The 21,011-nt window shown below is 41.2% G+C and overlaps 1 protein-coding gene across 1 annotated transcript in view; it reads left to right on the forward strand.

Moving 5' to 3' along the window:
* The first annotated feature begins 737 nt into the window (after positions 1-737).
* GRAMD1B (GRAM domain containing 1B) overlaps positions 738-21,011 on the forward strand; it is a 98,776-nt gene continuing 78,502 nt past the window's right edge. The window contains exons 1-2 of the mRNA XM_009890819.1: positions 738-1,099; positions 14,963-15,040. Of these exons, the coding sequence (XP_009889121.1) occupies positions 738-1,099; positions 14,963-15,040 (440 nt within the window). The remainder of the gene's footprint in view (positions 1,100-14,962; positions 15,041-21,011) is intronic.

Genomic DNA, 21,011 nt, shown 5'->3' on the forward strand with positions numbered 1-21,011 from the left:
TGGGACAAGGGGAAAGCAAGTCCAATTGGCTTCTACAAAAGGCTGTTACTCCTTACCCTTTTTCATTCGGCTGATTTGTAGCAGCAGCATATTAAGTAATATAAACCCTGTCTCTTGGGGATTAAGAGTGCAGTTACACTTGCAACAGCTGCCTGTGTATGTCTTACTGACTACAGAAAAAGAATGTGCTGCTCCTCCTATTCTTTCTCCTGATTTTTATCTAGTATTGTTGCTTCCCTCCCTTTCTTTGTTTCTCTTTCTGACCTTCTCACAGCTCCAACACCGTTCCACTCCATACTTGCTTCAAGAAGACTGCAGCTGAGTTTCCTAGCACAGCCCCAGAAGCCAACAGAAGGCAAAGGCAGCGGGGGGAGCGGGAGGGAGTGTGCCGAAAGTGAGCCAAGCCGTTGCTGGCAACCCTTGTCTCAGTGCAAAACCTACTGCTTTGAGAGAGACCAGGCAGGGGGAGGAGCTTAGTTTTGTAGAGAAGAGAAGGAGAAAAGAAACTTGAAACTGGCTTCCCTTGTGGCATGTCTGTGTCCTGAACATCCCCTCCCCACCCTGCTGTTTGTTAAATGAAAACCACGTGAAGAACATGAGGTTTCTTGCTTGACAGGGAGGGCAGTACTGGACTTGGTGAGGGAGGAGGAAGGCAAGCTGTGGTTTTGTGGTGTGGTTTACACCGAGATCAGAGCTAGTGTGCCTGGGGGTGGGAGCAGAAAAAGAAAGGGCATCTGATGCCAGCTGCCAATATGACAGAAACCCTGCAGCTCCCAGCACTGCAAGTCCCAGAGCAGCAGGTGGTGGAGGGTGGCCGTGCCTGGTCCAGTTCATCCACCCCAACCCTGCGCAGGAAGCGCTTCAAGATGAGGCGGATGAAGAATGTGCAGGAGCAGAGCCTGGAGGTCAGCAGGTATCAAGATTCTCCTTCCTCCAGAAAGGAATACCTGCAGCTCCCATCCATTGAAATCACCCCCTCCAGTGATGAGGACACTCCCTGGTCCAACTGCTCTACACCCAGTGCTTCCCCGCGGCGCAAGCGCTTCCTCCTTCGGAAGTGGCTGCGTGTGAGAGAGAAGAAGGAATACAGTGAGAGCAGGTATGTTTTTGGCCACTCTCCCTTCCCTTCTTCCAAGAAGAGCTTGTCCACAATAGCCAGATAGGGTCTGTTGTCCCCCTGGGAATCTTGGTGTACTTCTCCCTGGGACTTTGTCCTTACCGGTTGCCTGGAATGGGTAATGTAGTTGGTTGGACTTGCTGATGCCAGACCAAATGCCCTTATCCTTACATGCAAAGAATAAGCATGTTGGAGACAGCAGTGCCAGGATCTGTCCTTGTTCATGGTCCTCTGAATACCTTCAACAGGCAATACAGAACCAGTGGAAAAAATTGTTGCTTCTGAGTGAGGGAGACTGTCCTGAAAGAATGGGTGATAAGGCTTAACTTGATTAAGGTGTTCTGAAGAGATCCTTGAGAGAGGAGGAGACCTCTCTGCTGGGATCACCAGGACAGGGAGTGATGATGCCAAACCTTTGTCAGCATTTTTTGGGTGATGTTCATTCCTACTGCTGGGACCTTCTATGAAATCCTTTGTTTGGTAGCTGATGTTGGGAGAATGTGAGGATAAGAGAAACAAAGGAGCCTTGTGGCTAGCAGGTGGGTCTGCATGTCCAGATGTCTGGGTTCTGTTCTAGGTGGGTTTCCAGACTTGAAAGTCAGTGACTTCATTGGCTCACAAGGGGACAATAATTTATGAAGACCTTTAAGAGCTTGTCAACCCAGGAAAAGTAATGCCCAGGGGAGTTATTGTGTGGCTATACAAAGAAAACTATACCTTATGTAACCGTCTGCAGGTGCAATCAGAATCTACGACTTTCAATGTAGTTTACTCTGCCTTTAATGGGAGAGTGGAACAATTGACCTTTACTGAAGGCCCAGAGTACACAAGACACTTTAAAGGTTTCTCCAGGAAGTTAGTGCATTATAAATCCTTATTGTAGCTTAATGTGGGCAAATCTCTTTTGTTGCTTTGCAACTCCCATGCAGCCTACGTGTGGGTTTATGCCTTAAAGTATGTACTGTACCTCCATAAAAAAGAAACTTGTTTCTTACTGTTTCTGCACCCACCATACTAGATTGACTCACTGACTGCTGTGTTGCTTGAGTGTTTATAAGACACAGCTTTTTCTTCTACTAATATCCACTCTGATTATATGGTAACTCCTCTGGCGCGAGGTCCCTTTAGCAAGGTCAGTCTGTCATGTTACTAAATTTTGGGAAAGTTTCATAAAAAAAAAGCATGCCACCAAGGGTTTGATAATACCTCTTTTAAGTTAACATTGAAAAACATGTCTTGGTTGAGAAAATACTACTGATTTTCACTTAGCTGTGGTGATAAGAGATAGTGATTCAGTTATAGCATAGAAAACAGCAGAAGGATAACGCATAGGGCATATGCTAAAGTGTTAGAATCACAAAGTTCAGCTCTGAAGTTCAACAGAGGATGGCTTTTCAGCTGAAGGGCTTAATTTGGACTTGTCGATGGTGAATGTGTTTGAGACATTGGCCAAGACATTTCTCTGTTTGAATTGGCTTAATTCATTCACGTACATGGATAGTTCCATGGCTATGCTGACTGCTTTCTGCTTATTCATCAGGACATTTCTGCCTTAACCCTGGTTGTGCTTTTGAAGCAGTGACTTCAAAAAAGTTGAATTGGTTGATGGATTAGGTGGTATTAGCATACCAATGCCAGCATGGCACCTCCTTTCTTCATGTGTAGCAGGCTGCATAGAATCATAGAATGGTTTAGATTGGAAAGGACCTTGAAGATCAGAGTTCCAACCCCCTTGCTATGGGCAGGGACACCTCCCATTAGATCAGGTTGCCCAAGGCCATGTCTAGCCTGGCCTTGAACACCTCCAGGGATGAGGCCTCAACAACCTCTCTGGGTAGCCTGTTCCAGTGCCTTACCACCCTTAACATTAGGAAGAAGTTTTTCACTTTTAATCTAAACCTGCCCTCTTTCAGTTTATAGCCGTTCCCCCTTGTCCTATCACTACATGCCCTAGTAAAAAGTCCTTCCCCAGCTCTCCTGTAGGCCCCCTTTAGGTACTGTAAGGCCACCATAAAATCTCCCTGTAGCCTTCTCTTCTCCAGGCTTAACAGCCCCAACTCTTTCAGCCTTTCCTCATAGGAGAGGTGCCTCAGCCCTTGGATAATCCTTGTGGCTCTCCTCTGGACATACTCCAGCAGGTCCATGCCCCTATGTTGGAGACTCCAGAGCTGGATGCAGTACTCCAGGTGGGGTCTCACGAGAGTGAAGTAGAGGGGCAGAATCACCTCACTTGACCTGTTGACCACACTTCTTTTGATGCAGCCCCGGATATGGTTGGCCTTCTGGGCCAGATCTATCCGTTTTGCAATGGGAAACATGATGTTTTCAAATGGAGTTTTTCCCTTTCTAGTTCAGAGGCAAAAACCACCAGTTTTCCAGCCTTTGTGTTGAGCCTCTGGGCTTGCAGAATGCAAACATAACTGGGCTTTAAAAACTCAGCGGGCATGGAAACAACACAGAGAAAGCAGAATCTGTGGGGAGTTAGTCACAGAAAGAGTGATGAACCCTAAAGGATTTTGTGGCATTAATTTGAGAGAGGCTAGCAGCTATCACTGGGATAAACCTTACTGTGCCCTGAGGCTGTAGCATGTGAAACCCTGTTCTAAAATAGCAGGGCAGGAAGCTGGCTCTCTGTAAAGCAAATAAATACTGCCTGTCTACCTTCCCCCTATTTTAGACTTGGTCATCTGAAGCCCTGGCTCTTACTAGCTGCTGTTTTATTATGATGTTGCTGTTTGTAACAATGCTAGTAATGTAATTTACTGTACTATTCATTTGTTTAAGGGCAACAGTGACTACTGTACTAAAGGCTGAAGCATTTTGTCCAGTTGTATTTCCACTAAGACCTGTCTTGGGGTTGAGCAACAGTGATGATGCTTAAACTGTCCAGCTGGTTAATTGTAACACTATTGTGATAGAGATTCCCAAGGTGGTCAGTGTGCCATATGTCTGCTAGGAGCTCAGGTATGCTACTAAGTAAATAGGTTCCCAAAATGCACCTGATCAAAGGAGGCAGCCGTCAGCATGCAGTTCCCACCAGAGAAATGAATGCAGTTTGCTTCCAGTCACTGCCTCTTTCTAGTTAAATTGTTATCAAGCAGTTGAAACTTATTTTTGGAGCCCAGTAACCTTTACCCCCATTATGTGGCCAGATGTCTGCCTGTTTGTATGGTAGGGTTTTCCCAGGAAAGCTGGTAGTTGAGAGCAAACTGTGCACAAACTGACTTACTCCAGTGATGCATGTATTGCTCACATGCCCCTGAGCAAAAGCAATAGCTCTGTGACCATTAGCATACAGTAAGCATCCAAGTGAATAAACAAATACTTTTAGGACTCAAAATGCTGTCTGTAATGCTCTGGGTCTGATGAAGGCTGACTGCTTTTTTTTATCTGGAAACTTTAGCCTACAAAATGTACTGTATCCCTGGTTAGTTTTTAACAGCCTTGATAATTTTAAGGTTTGTTTACCTGCTGGTTCTCTAAAGGCTGTTAGGCAGCTGATAGCGAGAGCAGAAGAGGAGAGTCTGTTAATTTCTTTTCATTAAACAGCGGAGATGACATGTAAGAGCTTTGCTTGCTTATGACACAGTTTTATTTGAGGTGAAAAAGCAGGGAGAAGTGGTTTCTTGGGGGTAAGAGTTTCCCTGTTATTTGTCTTTGTAGAAAAGCATGATGATCCAAACTACAAGTTTGGTGCACAGGGGGCCTATACAGATGATAAATAGGATGCTTTTTTTGTAAGGGATGCAGACGACTTCTTACCTATACTTGTCATCCATCATTTGCTACCCAGGTAATGATAGAAGTTATTTACCTGCATACAGTTTTATACAGTGTGAACCCTGCACACAAGTGCACAGTTTTTATTAAGGTGTGATGGTTGTCTTTCCTCACAGGCTAGTAGATGCAATCTGTTGGCATTTTGCTATGCATGTAATGAACATGTGTTATTAATGTGGGCATGTGAGTGTATCTGCTTTCATTTATTTAGTTCTTAAAACCACCCTTGCTAGTAATCTCTGGAACTGCATGTGATTCTTCATGTGTAAGGCAAGAACTGCTGAGAGGGTAGATCACTTTGGCTTAAAGGACTGCTCTCCTTTAAGCCTAAAATCATGGAATTGGATTGAAATGAGATTCTGTGCTTCCACCCTTCCATTGGCAGAAGCTGAGGCTAAATTGGTGGGCCCTGCATGATCATTGCCTGACTTAGGCTCCTGTATGCACACTCAACAACAGTACATAAGTAATAGTTGAGGTATGGTGAATCTTTTGATCTTGAATGCTTTTCTGTGAGGCATTCATGCTGGGCAAAGATTGTACTAGTGGTAATTTGAACGTGCTCCCCTACTCTGGAAAGTAATAAGCCAGAATGCCAAGGATGGTGAAAGCTTTGAATCATCTTTTTCTTGTTGTTATTCCTTGCTGAATTTGCTCTTGCAGGAGGTCCTGGAAGCTGTGGTGTCCTGATGCCTGCAGTCCCTTCCCAGAGCTCCCTTTCTGTTAAGCTTTCCAAGATCGCCTCGTTTGTCTTCTGTTAACGCTTGTCCAAGAGATTAATATGTTTGGTCAATCGTAGCATCCAGACTAGTTAGTAATGAAATGCAAAATGTTGGTGCTCCAAAGAATGTGAAACTCATTGTGGATTTTGTTGGATCAGTGGGGAATAGATTGTGCTGTAGCTCTTCATGTTTCTAAAGATGAATGTACTCAGTTTGGTATTCTGCTGGAAACTGATGCTTACTGAAGTCCTAAATGATAGGTTCAGCTAAAGGGAAGGACTCGCCTATTTCCTAAAAAGCCTCTAAAATAAGATGGTAAAAATGAAGTATGTTATTAAAAGTATTCAATCTCATCTTATCTTAGAAAAGGGTATATGCTGAGGAGACTGAGGTTTCTTGAGTTGTCAGGCACACAAACATAGAGGTTTTACAGACAGAATTTTCATAGCTTATCTGATAGTATAAAACAAATGACATGTTAGGGGAATCGTTAGCACTGTTCAGCGATGTGCTCTATGGCTGCTACTGTTCACGTTGTGTGGCAGAAAGAGGTAACATTTATTTTTTTTAAGAAAAAAGTTCAATTCTGAAGTCTCTTAGTCACTCTAGTGAAATACATCAGTTCATAGTGAACTGTTGATTTGTTGGAACTTGTGCTAAAAATTTTGTTTACAAATAGTGGTTTTAGATATTTTGAATTTTCTTATAAAAATTAATGAATCTTTAATTTCAACTAGTTCATAATGCTTTTGCTTCCCTTAACAAAATTGAAGTTAGGTCTGAATGTTTCTGGGAATAAATTCTTCATTCACCCTTTTCTTCCTTTCACACCTAGGGAAAATACTGTTGCATTTTCTAGAGGAAAAAGCTCTCATGAAAGCCTGAGATAGTGATGTGATTTTTCTTCCCTAAGTGACTGCTAAATACGAAAAATAAAACCCCCAAAACCTACAGGATTAAAGGCTGTAGAGCCTCTCACATTCTGGAAGTGCAATCCAAGGCGACTACTGTCTTTAGATAATATTAGTGGCAGTATGTACTAGCCTTGAAAACAGTACTTGATGAAGAGAAAACTGTTAAAGCCCTGTGTTGTTTCTCATTAAAGAGAAGATGAGGAAGGCTTGGTGGACTAAGGTTTTGTTCATTTCATGCTGTACAATTCCAAGAATCTGTAAAATAAGTTACTCTAAATTTTTTAGTTCTTAGTTTCACTGGCATTCATAAACTTCCATGTTTCAGTTTCAGGTCAGAGGAGAGGAAGTGGGACTATTAGAAATATAGCAAGTTGCCGCAGGAAGATGTGTGTGTATAGGGATTGCCAGTGTGTTTTTGCTCTTCCAAGTTTTGATAAAATACTTTTTGAAATCCCATTTTTGTGAGGAACTGTCAGCTCCATAGGGATTTCATAATGGAAGAGGCCAATGGGTTGTGTTTTTTCAGGTTCTGCTTGCAGCTGGAGTTGGTTAATTGAGGTTTTTGGGAAGATAAGTGCCAGACGTGGTATACTTTGAAGTGTAGAGAGGTCTTGGCAGAAATGATTGTTACATGTTTTAATACTGTCCCAAGTTTTGGAATATGTCTCTCCTTGTTAATCTTTTCAACTATATTAAAGACTTTGATTTCTGGAGAAAACTGCAGCCATGTGAGTGATGTGAACATCCTATGGATTGAATTTGGGATTTGAGTATGTATTAGCTGGTATCCATGTTCTCTTGCATCTTCAAAACAAAACCGGGTTTTTTTTTACATGGGTCTCTGTAGTAAACAGCCCATCTTCTCCGCTTTTGGTAGCTTTGGAAAGTTCATAAGCACAAACTTCCATATGTGGTATCTCTTCTAATCTGAAACGTGAGAGTGCACGAATGAGAGCTTAGTAGCAACTTGGCTATTAAGGTAATCTTTTTCCTTTTTGAACCTGCAAGTTCAAATGAGACCTAATTTGTGCTTCCAGTGAACTGTGGTTTTTTTTTATTGATGTGTGTGTTTTAAGAGTATGGATGTACTGTTTGCTGTGACTCCAGGTTTTTTATTTGTCTGTGATAATGTGTGCCAAGTGCCTGTGAATCCCACCAGCTCTGTGGTTGTTTTTTTTGACTGAGTCTTACTGGCTTTGTGCAGTAGTTTGTGGTTTTCTTTTTAAATATTTGCCTTTCAGTATTTGTGTGGTTTAGAATGACCAGTCAGACAAGAGTATCAAAATTAGCTAATTTACAAACAACTTGGAACTTAAATGCTTGTTAATCTTATCTAGTCAGCAAATATTTACTGTTGGATCATCTGAATTTTATGTCTTATGCAGCACTCTGCCTGTCAATGGTATTTAACAATTAGTCATTGTGTTCATTACCACACTTCTTTTGAATGGGATTGTGTTTTGAAATTGAAGATGTCTGTTGTTCATTGTTGAATAGATGTTGATGAAGGGGCTTGCCTTGACAGCTGTGAAGGTTGATTTGATGTTTTAATTTGTGAAATGAATGCAGTTGTTGGAGAAAACTTGCCCATCCTGCCCCTTGTAACCCTTTCCAGCAAGGAGAGATGACTCTCCTACAGTTTCAGACTCTGGCTCTCCAACTCTAAATGTGACTGCAAAGGACACACTTACTACAAATTATTGTGATGGTCTGTGGTATATGCAACTGTTCACTTGGGCTGAGGCAGCTGTCCCTTGTCTTTGATCATTACTAATGGGTTTAGACTGTAAAGGTTGCTTTACATCCCTTGTCTATGAAATTGAATTATTAAAAACATATGAAGGTCTGGAGTAGAAGTGCCTCTTTTGTTCTTGGGAATGCTGGCAATACTTTAGGCTCCAGGTAGTACGTAGTCTAAGTTTAGCTTAAAGGCACTTGAAACTTCACCTGCCAGTTCTGCCTTCCATTTGTTGCACTGATTGACTGCATGAGCTCAGGTACAAATTTTCCTCCTGCCTCTGCATATCCCCATTTCAACTTAGGTGAAATGTGCTCAGAAACATGGTGCTTGCACCTGTTTCTTTGAAGAAACTTCTTCAGATTCGGTCCTTAGATGGAGCAGGGTTGTGTAAACAGAAGGGGTGCTGTGATCCTTAGAAATGCTGTGGTACCTGCCTCCTGCAGGCTGTGGTATCAATTAACCAATTACAGTTTGCTGAACATGAATCTTCCTTATCTTTTTTAATAAAGCCTGATGTTAGCTTGCAGCCTTCAGTGATAAGGATATGTTTCCCCTGACAACTTTATGCTTGTATGCTGAGAGTGGGAACTTGCAGCACCTATGGGAAAGCTGTATCATTGAAGGTGCTTTGGCTTTTAATGCACGGACTGAAAGCTTTAGGTCTGTCAAAGTATGACCCTTCTTGATGAGGAAAACTACTATCCCTTGGAACTTCCGTTAGTGATTTCCGATTCATGTCCCTTACCCTGCTTTCTCCTTCCCCTCTACCTGACAGTTGCTTGACACTTGTAATGGCTGTCATTTATGTATCCATGCAACCGTAGTAATGCAGTGCTTTCAATGACAGGAATTTAATTTCACAAGGATAGTGAGGTGCTGTTAGGCAACTGGGACTGGAGGGCTATTTGTTCTTTTTCATGAGAAATATGGGGGGAGCTACATTCTGCGAAGGATGGGCAGAGCAGGAGGGTGAAATTTAAAGATAAAATTGTTTTGTCTTTGACAAGCATCTAAAGCCCCCTCTGGGAAAGCACTCAGAGTGAACTTTTCTTCTGACACACCTAAGGCTTGAAGTTTAATCTATTTTTATTATCCTGTGTTCAATCTAGTGTTATTACCCTGTGTTTATGTTGCCAAGGAAAGATGGACAAAATACTTATCAGAAGAGCTTTCAGATGAAGACTGTTTGCACATCATGAAATTCATTGTCTAAAATGTTCCTTTTACATTATGAATCTTTTAGACTTAAGAGGTTTGGCTTGAAATAACATGGATTTTGGTGATCTAAAATTAGTATTTAAAAGGCATGATGTACCTGCTTGAAAGTAACCATAGCTCTCACCAGATGCTGGTACTGCTATACTTTTTCTGGTGGCAGTTCTACCGACATACTAAGTATTGTGATAGATTTTAAGGCAGGTAGATTCAGGTCTTTGTGCTTGCAGCTGTGAGGATGAAAAGAACCCTTTAGTTCTTCAAATACCAAAAAACCTTTGCAAACTTTAATGGAAACCATGATGCAAGTTCACTGTTGGATTTATTATAACCTGCATATCTTTTAGTTCCCAAATCTATGTTGATGAAAACATTCATGTATCATAAGATTTTGTAAATAGTAGCTTTCAGTTCCAAAAACTGTTGCCACAGTTGCTGAAAGCAATTGAATATATGTATACCTGATTGTCAATTGTCCATTTTCCTTTTTGAAATGCTTAATACTTAACCCAAAGCCAATGAATACAGGGGTTAATTAAGCAAAGTGAATACAAAATATTCATCTGGTTTCAGATGTGAAAACTTAGCTAATAGCTGTGGGTAACAATAGCCTTCTGAAGGTCACAGGCTTCTGTGGATAATTCTCCAAACTCATTAACTGATTCTGTCTTCCAGGATACAGTCATTTCTTCCCCATTTCTTTGCTTGCCTCATTAGTCCATGACTGAAAGAATTTCACCTGAATAAAAATTCGCTGGATTTTATCTCCAGATAAAGTATGGTGGGTTTATCACCCACATCTGGAGGGTATAGAAGGTCCTTGCTGTGCAAATGTTGATGTCAGTTTCTGAACTTTTTGAAATCTGCACAAATACCTTCTAGAAGACCTGCTTAGCTTTAAAAGCCTGTTCATGCATAGGAGACCTTGACTCTGCCTTTTCATTTGGAGACTGAAATATCAGAATAAAATGAGATTTAATTAAAAAAAAAAAGAAAAAAGGCAGGAGTATAAGAATAGTACAAGATCTAGCTTATAGCTCATAGCTTCCCAAGACCAAGTGCGGGAGAAATCTTTAAATATTTAAGACACAAAACCAAGTTTAGCACTTTTTTAGTACCTGTGGTCGGTTCAAGTTAACTTCTGGCAAGATTTGGAAAAGATGATTCTTCTGCATATCGAAGTGTATCTGTGTGTATATAGGTCATGAATCAATAAAAGCTATTTAAGACTTGTAACAAATTGCACGTGGCAGAAAAGTAACAGGACAAGCATTCTGAGGAATGTATTTCTTCTGTAGTATAGTGGTGGTTGGGTCTTCTGATGTGGTGGAAAGATGAACTGGCAACTGAGCTGATATTGTTAAGAAAGTAAGAAATAGATTGCTGAATACAAATTTTATTTATAAGTGTGGGGATCTTTTATTTTCCTTTATACACCTATCAAGATACACTGTTGTTGCTCAGGCAATATAGGGCTTCTTCCACTGCTAAATTGGCTCTTACTTTTCTTCAGTATATGAAAGTCTTACGAAGAGCGCAAAATTGATTATTTTTTTTTTAATCTCCAGATTTGAACAAAGTTGGGGGTGTGATCAGAACACCTGTTTTTCAGTCAGTGAAAAAATGTTTCTTTTGTACTTGGGCTACCTGGGTAAATTGTTTGGGAGCAGTGAGATGCAGGAGCGGTGGAAGTAGACTCTTCAAAGATTTAATTGTTAAAAGGCATGGTTAATCTGTATTTAAAACTCTTCATCAGTTTCTAAAGTAGCAAGTGATGTTATGTGTCTGAATACGTGCATGAGAATTGAGGAAGAAAACACAAGGTAGAAGCCTTAAAATAGCACTTAGTGTCTGAAATTGTAAGAAAGGGGCACACTGGGCCTGTGTACATGAAGACTTAAGCCTTGTCTGAGTTAAAGTTTATCATTGCTGAGCTTTGGAATGAGATAAGCTTGCTTTGCTGATTTTTCTGATATTTTTAGCGAGATCTTGGTTGTCTTTGTAAATACAAAACTGACATGACTGTATCTAAAAACTCCCCCCCCCGCATTACTTTTCAGTGCAAAGCATTCATTTCGTATCTCCCCTTACATTAGCTCCAGTATAACAGTAATTTGTTGTTGTGCTATTTCAAAGGAACACTCATCTTAAAAGCAGGTCAACCTGAAATGGCCTGAAAAGCGTCACAAACCAATAGGCTCTGCATTTCAACTGCTCTGTACATTTTAGGGAATTTAGCTGTGCTCTCTAATAATCAGAATGTTGAAATGATTTTCTTTGTGTGAAAGGCTCACAGACTTTGTCAAAGCTTCCATGCAAAACACTTGTGAAACATAGCTCATGTTGAATATTATATGTAAAAGGACATGAAAGCTCATTTCTCTCTCCTGGTCTGAGTTTGTGTCATTGCTTGTAACTTTGTGTTCGCTAGTGACAAGGGGCTAAGGTCTTATATTGCTATGTGTTGCAATGTCTGGATTCCATTAAATTTTAAACCTTGATTTCGAGGGCTTTTTGAAGGGGAAGTTTAATGATGGGTGGGTGAGCATGAACAAGTCGAAGGTTCATCTTGTGTAGTTGTCCAAAAGTAAACTTTCACATGGGATTACCAGCATTGCAGGTGCTATTGTTGGGCTGGGATACATTGGGAATTATCTTTTGGTAAGTCTTGTTATATCTGCTTGATCTGAGTTGAAAAGGCTAAGTTTTGTGGGAAGGTTTTTTTATGAAGAACCAAGCAGTTATAGAAATAGTCTCTGCCATGCTTTTTGTCATACCAAAAGGGGGATAATTCCTTTGAATTAGAGGGAAGGTGTAGTTTCTTTTGCACTTTTTCCAAACCTAGGCCGTAGTTAAGCTCAGAAGTTACAGGAAAGATGCTTCTTTGGTTTATGGGATATGTTGTTCTTGCCAAGCTGTTGATCTATAGCTTGAAGCCAATACAGAATTCTTATGCTTTGATTATCCTTTCTACAATGAGACACTTAAGAATTACTATGTGTGGGTATGGGAGCAGAAATTAAATCTGTCTCCTTGCTGAGAGCTTTTTGCAAAAATGTTTACCTGTCTTGGCTCTGATGGTAAAACTATATGCTGTGCAATGGGGAAACAAGCAAATCATTCTCTGTGGGTTTGTGTGTATGTGCCCACACAAGATGCATGTCTGACTTCCGTGCGATGCACACCCTTTAAATCTGTAGCTGAAAGTCATAAATATTGCATGAGTTTTGTAACTTTGCATGTACAACCTCAAAGGCTAACTTCTGTATTATTTGTTTGAGGATTTTATAAATACTGGTAAGGAATTATTTTCTTCTGGAACCTTCAGCCTGCTCTTTCTATCTTCACAATAAGGAACAGTTTTCTGTCTCATGTTCTGATCAGGCAGCAAAAATAGTGGACAGTATCAGGTGTGTGATGTGTCTCAAATGCTAAGTGGGTCCCCAAGACAGCTATTGTATTTTTCAGAAAGATCATGTTCAATAAGATGGAGTCCTTGAAGACCTCAGAGAAGCTGGTCAAAATCAAGGTGGTTGAAATTACTAAGTGAAAATAAGATTTATCAGCTTTCTTTTCAGAGGAAATGGCAAACCCTCTAGCAAAAAATGTGATTTCATAGGTGGAAAAGAAAGTCCCCCCCTTCCCTTTTTTCCAGAATAAGGAAGCAAAATGGTCATGTTAAAGGGTTGTGATACGCTTATCTTAAAACACATGAACAGTCTTCCAAGAAAACAAACTAACTGGAAGGATGCTTTGTGGGGAGGAGGACAGGAATTTTAGGGGTTCAGATCCCTAAAAAGTTAACATGGAGGCTTGTTAGAGCCACTTATTTATACAGGCTTGCTGAAAAAATGCTGTTTAGTACTGGAGTGTGTAGTTTTCATCTGTCACTGAGGTACTTGCTGGTTCTACTTTCTCCCCTGCTGGCTTGGCTGTATCTTGTCCTTCCTAGGAAGGATAAGGACAAGATTATAAACTTTTAAACCTTTTCAAGTATTTTATCTGTTAATATTCTGTGGTGGTAAAAGTAAACTTTTTTTGCAAGGGACTTAATCTATTCGAGTCAATACATATGTTACCATTTGAGATACCCTTTCTGTAGTTGAGTTGTAAAACATAAGTAGGTGTAGGTAATAGCTAGTAGGTGTAGCTGTAATTTCTTTCTGTAAGCATAGAGTATACATTTACAGAAGAAAAAAGTTAATTTTTTTCTGAGAAGTTAATTTATAGAGGGAGAGAGAGTATTGTTGAAACTGAAAGAGAAGTTAGAGAATACTCCTTGCACAGCAGCAGCAAATGTGTGGTCTTTTTTTTTGTCAAGATATGGGATCCTCATTATAGTGCTTAAAAAGGTTAAGGCCAGGTTAAAAAAAAAAAAAAAAACAAAAAACCAAAAACCCCCAAACAACCACAAAACAAACTACATGGAAAAATCCTATTGCAGTGTTTTGTATGTTTTCCCCCCAAACAGGCATTACTGCCTTGACAATTACTGCTTTTAGAATGAAAAGATGCAATTTGGTCCTTTTTGATACTTCGTATTTCTGTTGGTCAGTGTGGTGTGCAGATCTGTGTACAGTGCAGCAGAAGCTGTAATTGCAAGTATGCATATGTATACCTGAACTAGTTTTATTTGAACAGTTTAGGTCCTGCCAACAATGAAGCCACAGCATTTTTAGCACAACCTGTGTGCTCAGGCAAGTGTACCCGGTGTCCCAGGTGGGACCGTGCAGTTTGTGCAGAAGCTGTGTTGCCATGACTCCACAGCCAGTGGTACCCAGGCAAAGTAGATTAAAAGCTAGCCCAGAAACATCTGCTCTTTGCTCTGTAGTCTGTTACCTGAAGGCAGAATCAGGTCTATCTGCTGCTCAGAGGAAAGCTCTTTCAAAGAAATGAAGCTATAGAAATGACAAGCAGGAACCTTCATGAATCCTTGGAGCAGGTGGAGGCTGCCAGAAGGGAATAAGGCAAACTCCTTACAATAGACGTGCAGGGGGGGGGAAAAAAAATCACCCCCAAAACCACACATATAAAGGCAGAGAGTGACATCTTGTGGGCTTAGCATGCAACTCTCCACTAGAAATTCAGTGTTGGCTACTTCATTCTTAGAGTTCATTTTAGAGCTGTCTTGTCCTGCTGCCTAGAAGTGGGGGGTATATTAACATGCAGCAGTTCAATATTCAAATGATAAGCTGTATGAAACTGTTCTGGGATGGCATGCTGAAACACTGTGTAGCCAATGCATTTTGGAGAGTTCTTAAGACAGTGTCACTAAGTGAGGTTAAGAGGCATCAAAGCAGTTGTGTCTGATGTAAATCGGGTATGAACTTGCTGTCCTGTTGTTTTCTCTTTGCACCCCCAAATGTGAAGTATGAATCTTAGATTTTTCTTGTTCTGGCTTGAAACCAGAGTGTGTCATAGGGACTTATACAAATCTGTCTAACTGCTTCTGTTTTCCTGTCTCATATTGCAGCAGTCAGCAGAGCAGCCAGCAAAGCAGCCACGATGATGACTTGTCCCGATTCTTGAGCCCTCATATGCGTGACGACAGGTAAGTCTGTTCACAGCTGAACTGGGGGAATGCCTGGCACCACTCAGTGAAATTACATAGTTTGGGCTGGTTGAGGTCCTTATTTTTCCTGTATTGCTCAGAGTTGTTTCACAAGTGTTACTTATGTTGGTCTTATCAATGTCTAAAAAGATGAAATTTTCATCTACTTAAAAGTAGAACTTGTGGGACAAATGCATCCAACTCCTGCGGTACCCTGCATTTGTTTGAGACTCATTCCCTGAAACTGTAGCTGGTTTAGATAGCTTCATCAAACTTGCTGTGTATTGATCATTGGCAGCTCTGATACTTAAACATAGAAGTGAGATTTTGTGTATGGTTCTTGTCCTCGGCAAAGACAATATTGAGCTTAGCTGTTATATTTCCCTTGTCATGTGTTGAGACAGTCCTGAGGTATCTAGAGCTCGTGTTGCAGCTGGGTAAGAACTGTTATGAAGTCCCAGAAGAAACTTAAGTTTCTTGTACTTTGGGTTGATTAATGACTACTTCAAATTGCAGCATTGGCACAAAAGCTGATGAAAAATGAATGTGTATTTTCGTCCATGAGTTATTGTTGCTTTGCTCAGAGCCATATGATTAAGAGTTTTGCTGTATCTTGTAGTTCATCTTTTGAGCTTGAACCTGCTTTTTCTTCATCTGTGCATGAACTATGAGCCCTGAGCTACTACCACCTTTCTGTCCTGGGCCAGCTCCTGCAGGCCTGTTTCCCTACTAATATCCTGGGGTCCAGTGTTGCATTTGGACTTCGGTTTCTGAAATTCCCATTGTTTTGTTACTGCATGCACAAGAGTTACGTTGCATTTTACTTAGCTGATCTTGTGACTGCAGGTTACAGTGAGCCTGCAGGAGGCATATGCTGAGATTTGGGAACAGCTTCCTTTGTGCTGCTGTGTAGTGGATTACAAGAAGCATCTGAATGGTGTCTTCCACTCTCCAGGCTTGTATCTGGGCATGGTCCTGCAGAACAGCATTGTTTTAGGTCTGTTACTCAGTTATTCCACATAAGCTGTCTCTGAGGTCAGGTCTTTTTTACTGTGTAGTAGGGTAAGTGCTTACTGAACTTGGCTTCCCCACTATGATGTCAAAGGCCAATGGATTGAGTAGGAACTGAGTAGCAGCTGACTAAGTATCTGAGGAATTGACTCACTTGAGAGAACATCCTGACCTTGAAGAGCTAATTAATATCCCAACGGAGTCTGGCTCAGAATTAGCGCTTGGTAGGTGTAGCTAACCTTTTCCTCCATATGTTGCACTCCAATTACCAGTCTCTGGTGCTGCAGAGCCTGGCATAATTGACGAGTGGGGAGTACTGTCTTCAACCAGGAAATAAAAAAATCTGACAGCAAAGCAGATGGGTACTTAGATCATACCTGGGCTTCCTCTATGTAATGTATACTGTTACAATATTTGATCTGGGATTTCATAGGTTAGACGGTGTGAGGCTTCATTAATACTCAGATGGGAGATTTCTGGGCATAGCAAGAAGGGAATAATTTGGAAGCACTACCTGTTTCAGATGTAAACTGGAGCCTTTAGGCTGGTGTTGGGAATATCTTCCTGGTGGGAAGGGATGTGTTTTATCTGGACCTCAGACTTGTTTGTGCAGAGCTGCGGTGGTAGTAAGCCTGAATGATGTCTTTTATTGGGGACCTGCAACATTGCTGCTGCCTAGATTTAATTAGAAGTGACTTCTGTTTTCATGGAGGATACTGGGCCTAAAATGTGACCCATATGAGGGCTAGTAAATTATCTTCGCCTCTTTTTTTTTTTTTCCCCTCCTTTTCCAATGTTAATTGCCTTAGGCTCTGCTGGCAGTCTTCCTTTGGATGTTGGTGACTTGCGCTTGTGAAACTTAACCAAAAAATAACTCAAAACTCAAATACATTTGGAGTTTCATGAAAGGTGTGAAGCTGGACATGAAAGAGTCTTGAATCTCCTAGACTCTTGAAAATTGAATGAGGAGGGGCTTTCTCACTGCTCTTGTGGTGGCATTTTTGACCACTAACAAAAGGTCCTCTAACCACAGGTTTGGAGTGTTCTGCCTCTGTTGAAGACCTACAGGCAGTTCTGTTCACTTGATCAATTGACTTGTAAGCAAAAAAAAGAGGCAACCCAAAACAAAACCCCACCAAAACAAACCAAAAAACAACCCCAACAGACAAACCCAAAATAAACAAAAAACCCCAACAAAACCACAACCACTCAGGGTTTCAGCAGTCCTGTAAGTGGTGACAAAAACTGAATAGGGCAGCAGAGGGGAGAGCAAAAAAACATGTGGTGTGCACTGAAAGGTGTACCTTCTCTTGACATGCAGCCTCTGACAAAAGGCAGAAGGAGCCTGTGCTGTATGTGAAGGATTAGAGCAGAGAGAGCAAGTGAGGATCTGCACCAACCTCAGTACATCTGGGAAAGTGCTGAAGGAAGCCACCACAGCAAAAAGTAGAGGGATGCTGAGTTGCTAAGTTGGCTCTGGGATAAAAAATAGAAAGAAATACATAGCTGAGGATGGCTGGAGTCTTGACTAGGCATTGCCAAGATCTTCAGTGCCTGCCTGCTTTCACTGTAAAAGATGGTACCAGGGTATGCTGCTAGTGGAGTTAACTTCTCAGTGACGGATTTCCAAGGACCAGGCTCCAACTCTCAGGTGCTTTCAGAGAAGACTGAGATTTTTCTCCTGCTGGCAGATGCATTTAGTACTCTTCAGCCATTTTTTTTTCCTGAGGTGTGAGTGCTGCTGTTGGCTTGTGTATTGTGAAGTACAGCCATGGTCCAGAACCCATACCCTGAAAACGTGTCTTGCAGCACAGCAGTGAAGCAGGTCTGCCATCTACGTGTGTCTTCTCTGAGGAAAAAGCTTGCTTTCTGCAAAGTCATGTAAGTTGTCACGTATCTATCATGTCTGCTTCTTTATGATGAGAGGGAGCCTATGCAGATTTTTTTTTTATTTGGTCTTGGGGCAACTATATGCTTTACAGATATTTTTAGAGCTACAGAAGGGATAAGTTAGTGGGATAAGCTAGAGAAAGAGTCAGGTTTTGTATGAACTTAGGGCTTAGTTCTTTGTTCTCTGCCTGGGTGAGTTTGGGTGAGTAGCTTTATTTTCCTGTGAAGTAAAAAGAAATTCTTATTTCTTATGCTGCAAAATAAAGATGGTGAATTAAGTCTGAGTTGCTCAGATGCTGAAACACCATGACTGTGTAAGTACAAAGATAGGCAGAGCTGAGTTACTTAGTGTCTGAATAATGGTGATTACAATAGTAGCTTGACTTAAAGTAACTTAGAGTGGGTAAGGTTGTGATGGAGACAGCCAGAGGCTTGAGTGAGATGCACACATGCAACAGACTTCATGACCACTGTAACGGGACAAGGTTGTGTATGAATTACCTTGAGCTTTCATCTAGATTAAGTTCAAGTTCATGAGCCTGCTTCTGCTTGATCCAAGGACTTGTTCTTTGTCATGACACTGAGGCACCTTTCAGATTTAGGATGCCGTGTATCTTTAAGAGTAAAAGTTAAGCTATTGAACCGGAGGGAAAAAAATCAGTCGTTAGACTTGTACTCAGTCTTAGTTAGGAGGAGACAAACTGCTGAAGAGGGAGCAGCATGGAAAGTACAAGGATGGAAAGCAATAGGCCGCAGAGAAATGGAGGGGAGAGAAGTGACTGGCAGTTTACAAGAGATATCATATTAAAATGATTTACATTAGAGATCATATCAAAATGGAGGAAATGGGGAAGAGCAGCTAGTTTTAAAATTTGAGTTTGGTATGTTCTACGTATTGGCTTGAAGCTTGATTAGCCCCTTAATCTGTGCAGTACCTTATTCTGACAGTTCCAGGGCTGCATGGCTTATTTTTCCTTTGTGTAAGCTAATAAGATTTTATTAAATAGATCAAAATGCACAAAAGAGCTTGCAAGATTAGGGAATGGCTTAAGACAAAGGTGAGATTTAGAAATTCTGCCAAAGTTGTGTTAAGATCAGAAAGGAGGTCAGACTTTGAAAATATGCCAAAAGGTACATCCTTGGAGTGTGTATAAAAGGTCAGGATAAATTCTGTGTTTTATTTAAGTACCCAGGGCTTGCTTATACTGCATCTTCTTAGCCTGTGTCCCTTTCCCCTTGATAGAAAGAAGTTGGAGCTAATATACTGTGCCCCTGTTTGCTGCAAGTGGAGGCACAGCAAAGATTGCTACCTCTGCAGCTTCAGGGAGAGTGGAAGGTTTTTTCCATTGCTTGGGGCAGCTGCAGATACACAGGTGAGAACTGGGAGCAAAATGTGGCCTTCATGCTGGTTAAAAGTGGAGGGTAGGGGCTAACGGAGCCCAGGGACCCTTGTTTGTGTGTCTGGATGTGACAATCTTGCAAGGAACAGAGTGCAATAGCTCTCTGACCTGAGCTATGCTAACCCATGCAGCATGGTGCAGGCCTCCTGCATTATTAAGGAGAAAAGCTTACTGGAGTAAAAGGGGGAATGGATCCTGTTTTGAAGGGGATGATTAAGTAGAAGCCAGCTGCTGCTTCTATAGTAGGAGTATAAAATTGCAGACTAGTTTGCTGTTCTTTCCAACAGTGGTAGCTGTAAGGGATGCCTGAATTTCAAGTCCTGGGTGGGAAGGGTCCTAATACTAGTCAAATCCCTGAGTAGCTTTTATCCATCAAAGATGGATGCCTGGTGCATCATTTTTAGAGGTTTTCAAAAGTAGTATGAAAGACCTTGTTATGGAGAAGACTTGGAGGCAAATGAGCTCTCAGAGGGTCCCAGACCAGAGCTGTGGTGCTCTTGCAATAAGTTTAGGGTGAGTTTGGATTTGGATCTAGCTCTAAGCTGAGTCAGTTGGACTTAATACAAAATAGAAAGTCTAACCAGAATGGCACAAGCCTCCTTTGTCATGTAGGAAAGATGGTTAATATTTAGATTCAGACTACTCTCCTTTTTCCCCTCTCACCTTCTGGTTGCTGCTGCTTCTTGAGCCCCAGCATTTATTCTGTGCTGTAGAAGACAAGAACAGCTTAAGACCAAATCTATTCTGCTTGGATTGCCAGATTGACTGCTGTCAGCAGAATTACTATGAATGGAAATATAACATGGTCCTTATATGCCAACATTGTTTTCTTTTGAAGATGGTCTGTTATTAATTGCAGAGTAGGCCAATGTTCTGCTGTCAGTGGAGGTAAGGCTGTTCTGTTTGTAGAAAGTCGGTATTGGATTTGATTATCGATGTTGTGCTCCACTTGCAATCTCTTCCATTCTTGTTCTCTTTTAATCTTAAGGAGATTGAATTGAGAGCACTTTGATTTGAAGGAAGGGGAATAGTTCCTGTTGTTCCCTCTTCCATGATGACTGAGGGGTATGGAAGGACAGATAGTGCACAGGAGCCTGGATCTTTGTAGAATTAAGAGCAAACTTGAGAGCAGGGTGATTTTATGCTATCTATACTAATGTAGTCAAATATCATACATGCCTCTGGGCATTAGCTGATTGCCACTCATGAGACAGTTTCATTGATATCGTGGACAGTTTTTGTGCAGACAAGAAGTAAAATAGATTGTTTGAATCCCCCCATCACTAAAAAGAAATAATTCTTAAGATTTGGCCCTCTTCCAAGCTGTTGTGGTAAAATGATACATGCTTATTTGCCTTCTAAAACCAGTTAGCTCTGAGACAGAGCTTGTAGTGTGCGAGCCTCCATACAGATCAGTAATGTAACTTCACAAGAAAAGGCATGGTCTTACACTAGATGTAACAGCGGGACAAACCAGGATTTGGATCTTGCTTCTCCATTTCCTTATCAGTTCTGTCACTACTGGACTAGGGTTAGTTAAGATTAGATAAACCTCATGTCTTGCGTATCAGTGAATGCAGAGGAGGTCTGACAGACCTCACATGGCTGCGTCACTAGCTCGTGATGCTAAGGAACATGAGGAGGCGGTGAAGAGGCGTTTTAATGTCCCT

This window comes from Charadrius vociferus, unplaced genomic scaffold (genome assembly GCF_000708025.1).
Source record: "Charadrius vociferus isolate BGI_N301 unplaced genomic scaffold, ASM70802v2 scaffold858, whole genome shotgun sequence".
Lineage (NCBI taxonomy): Eukaryota > Metazoa > Chordata > Aves > Charadriiformes > Charadriidae > Charadrius > Charadrius vociferus.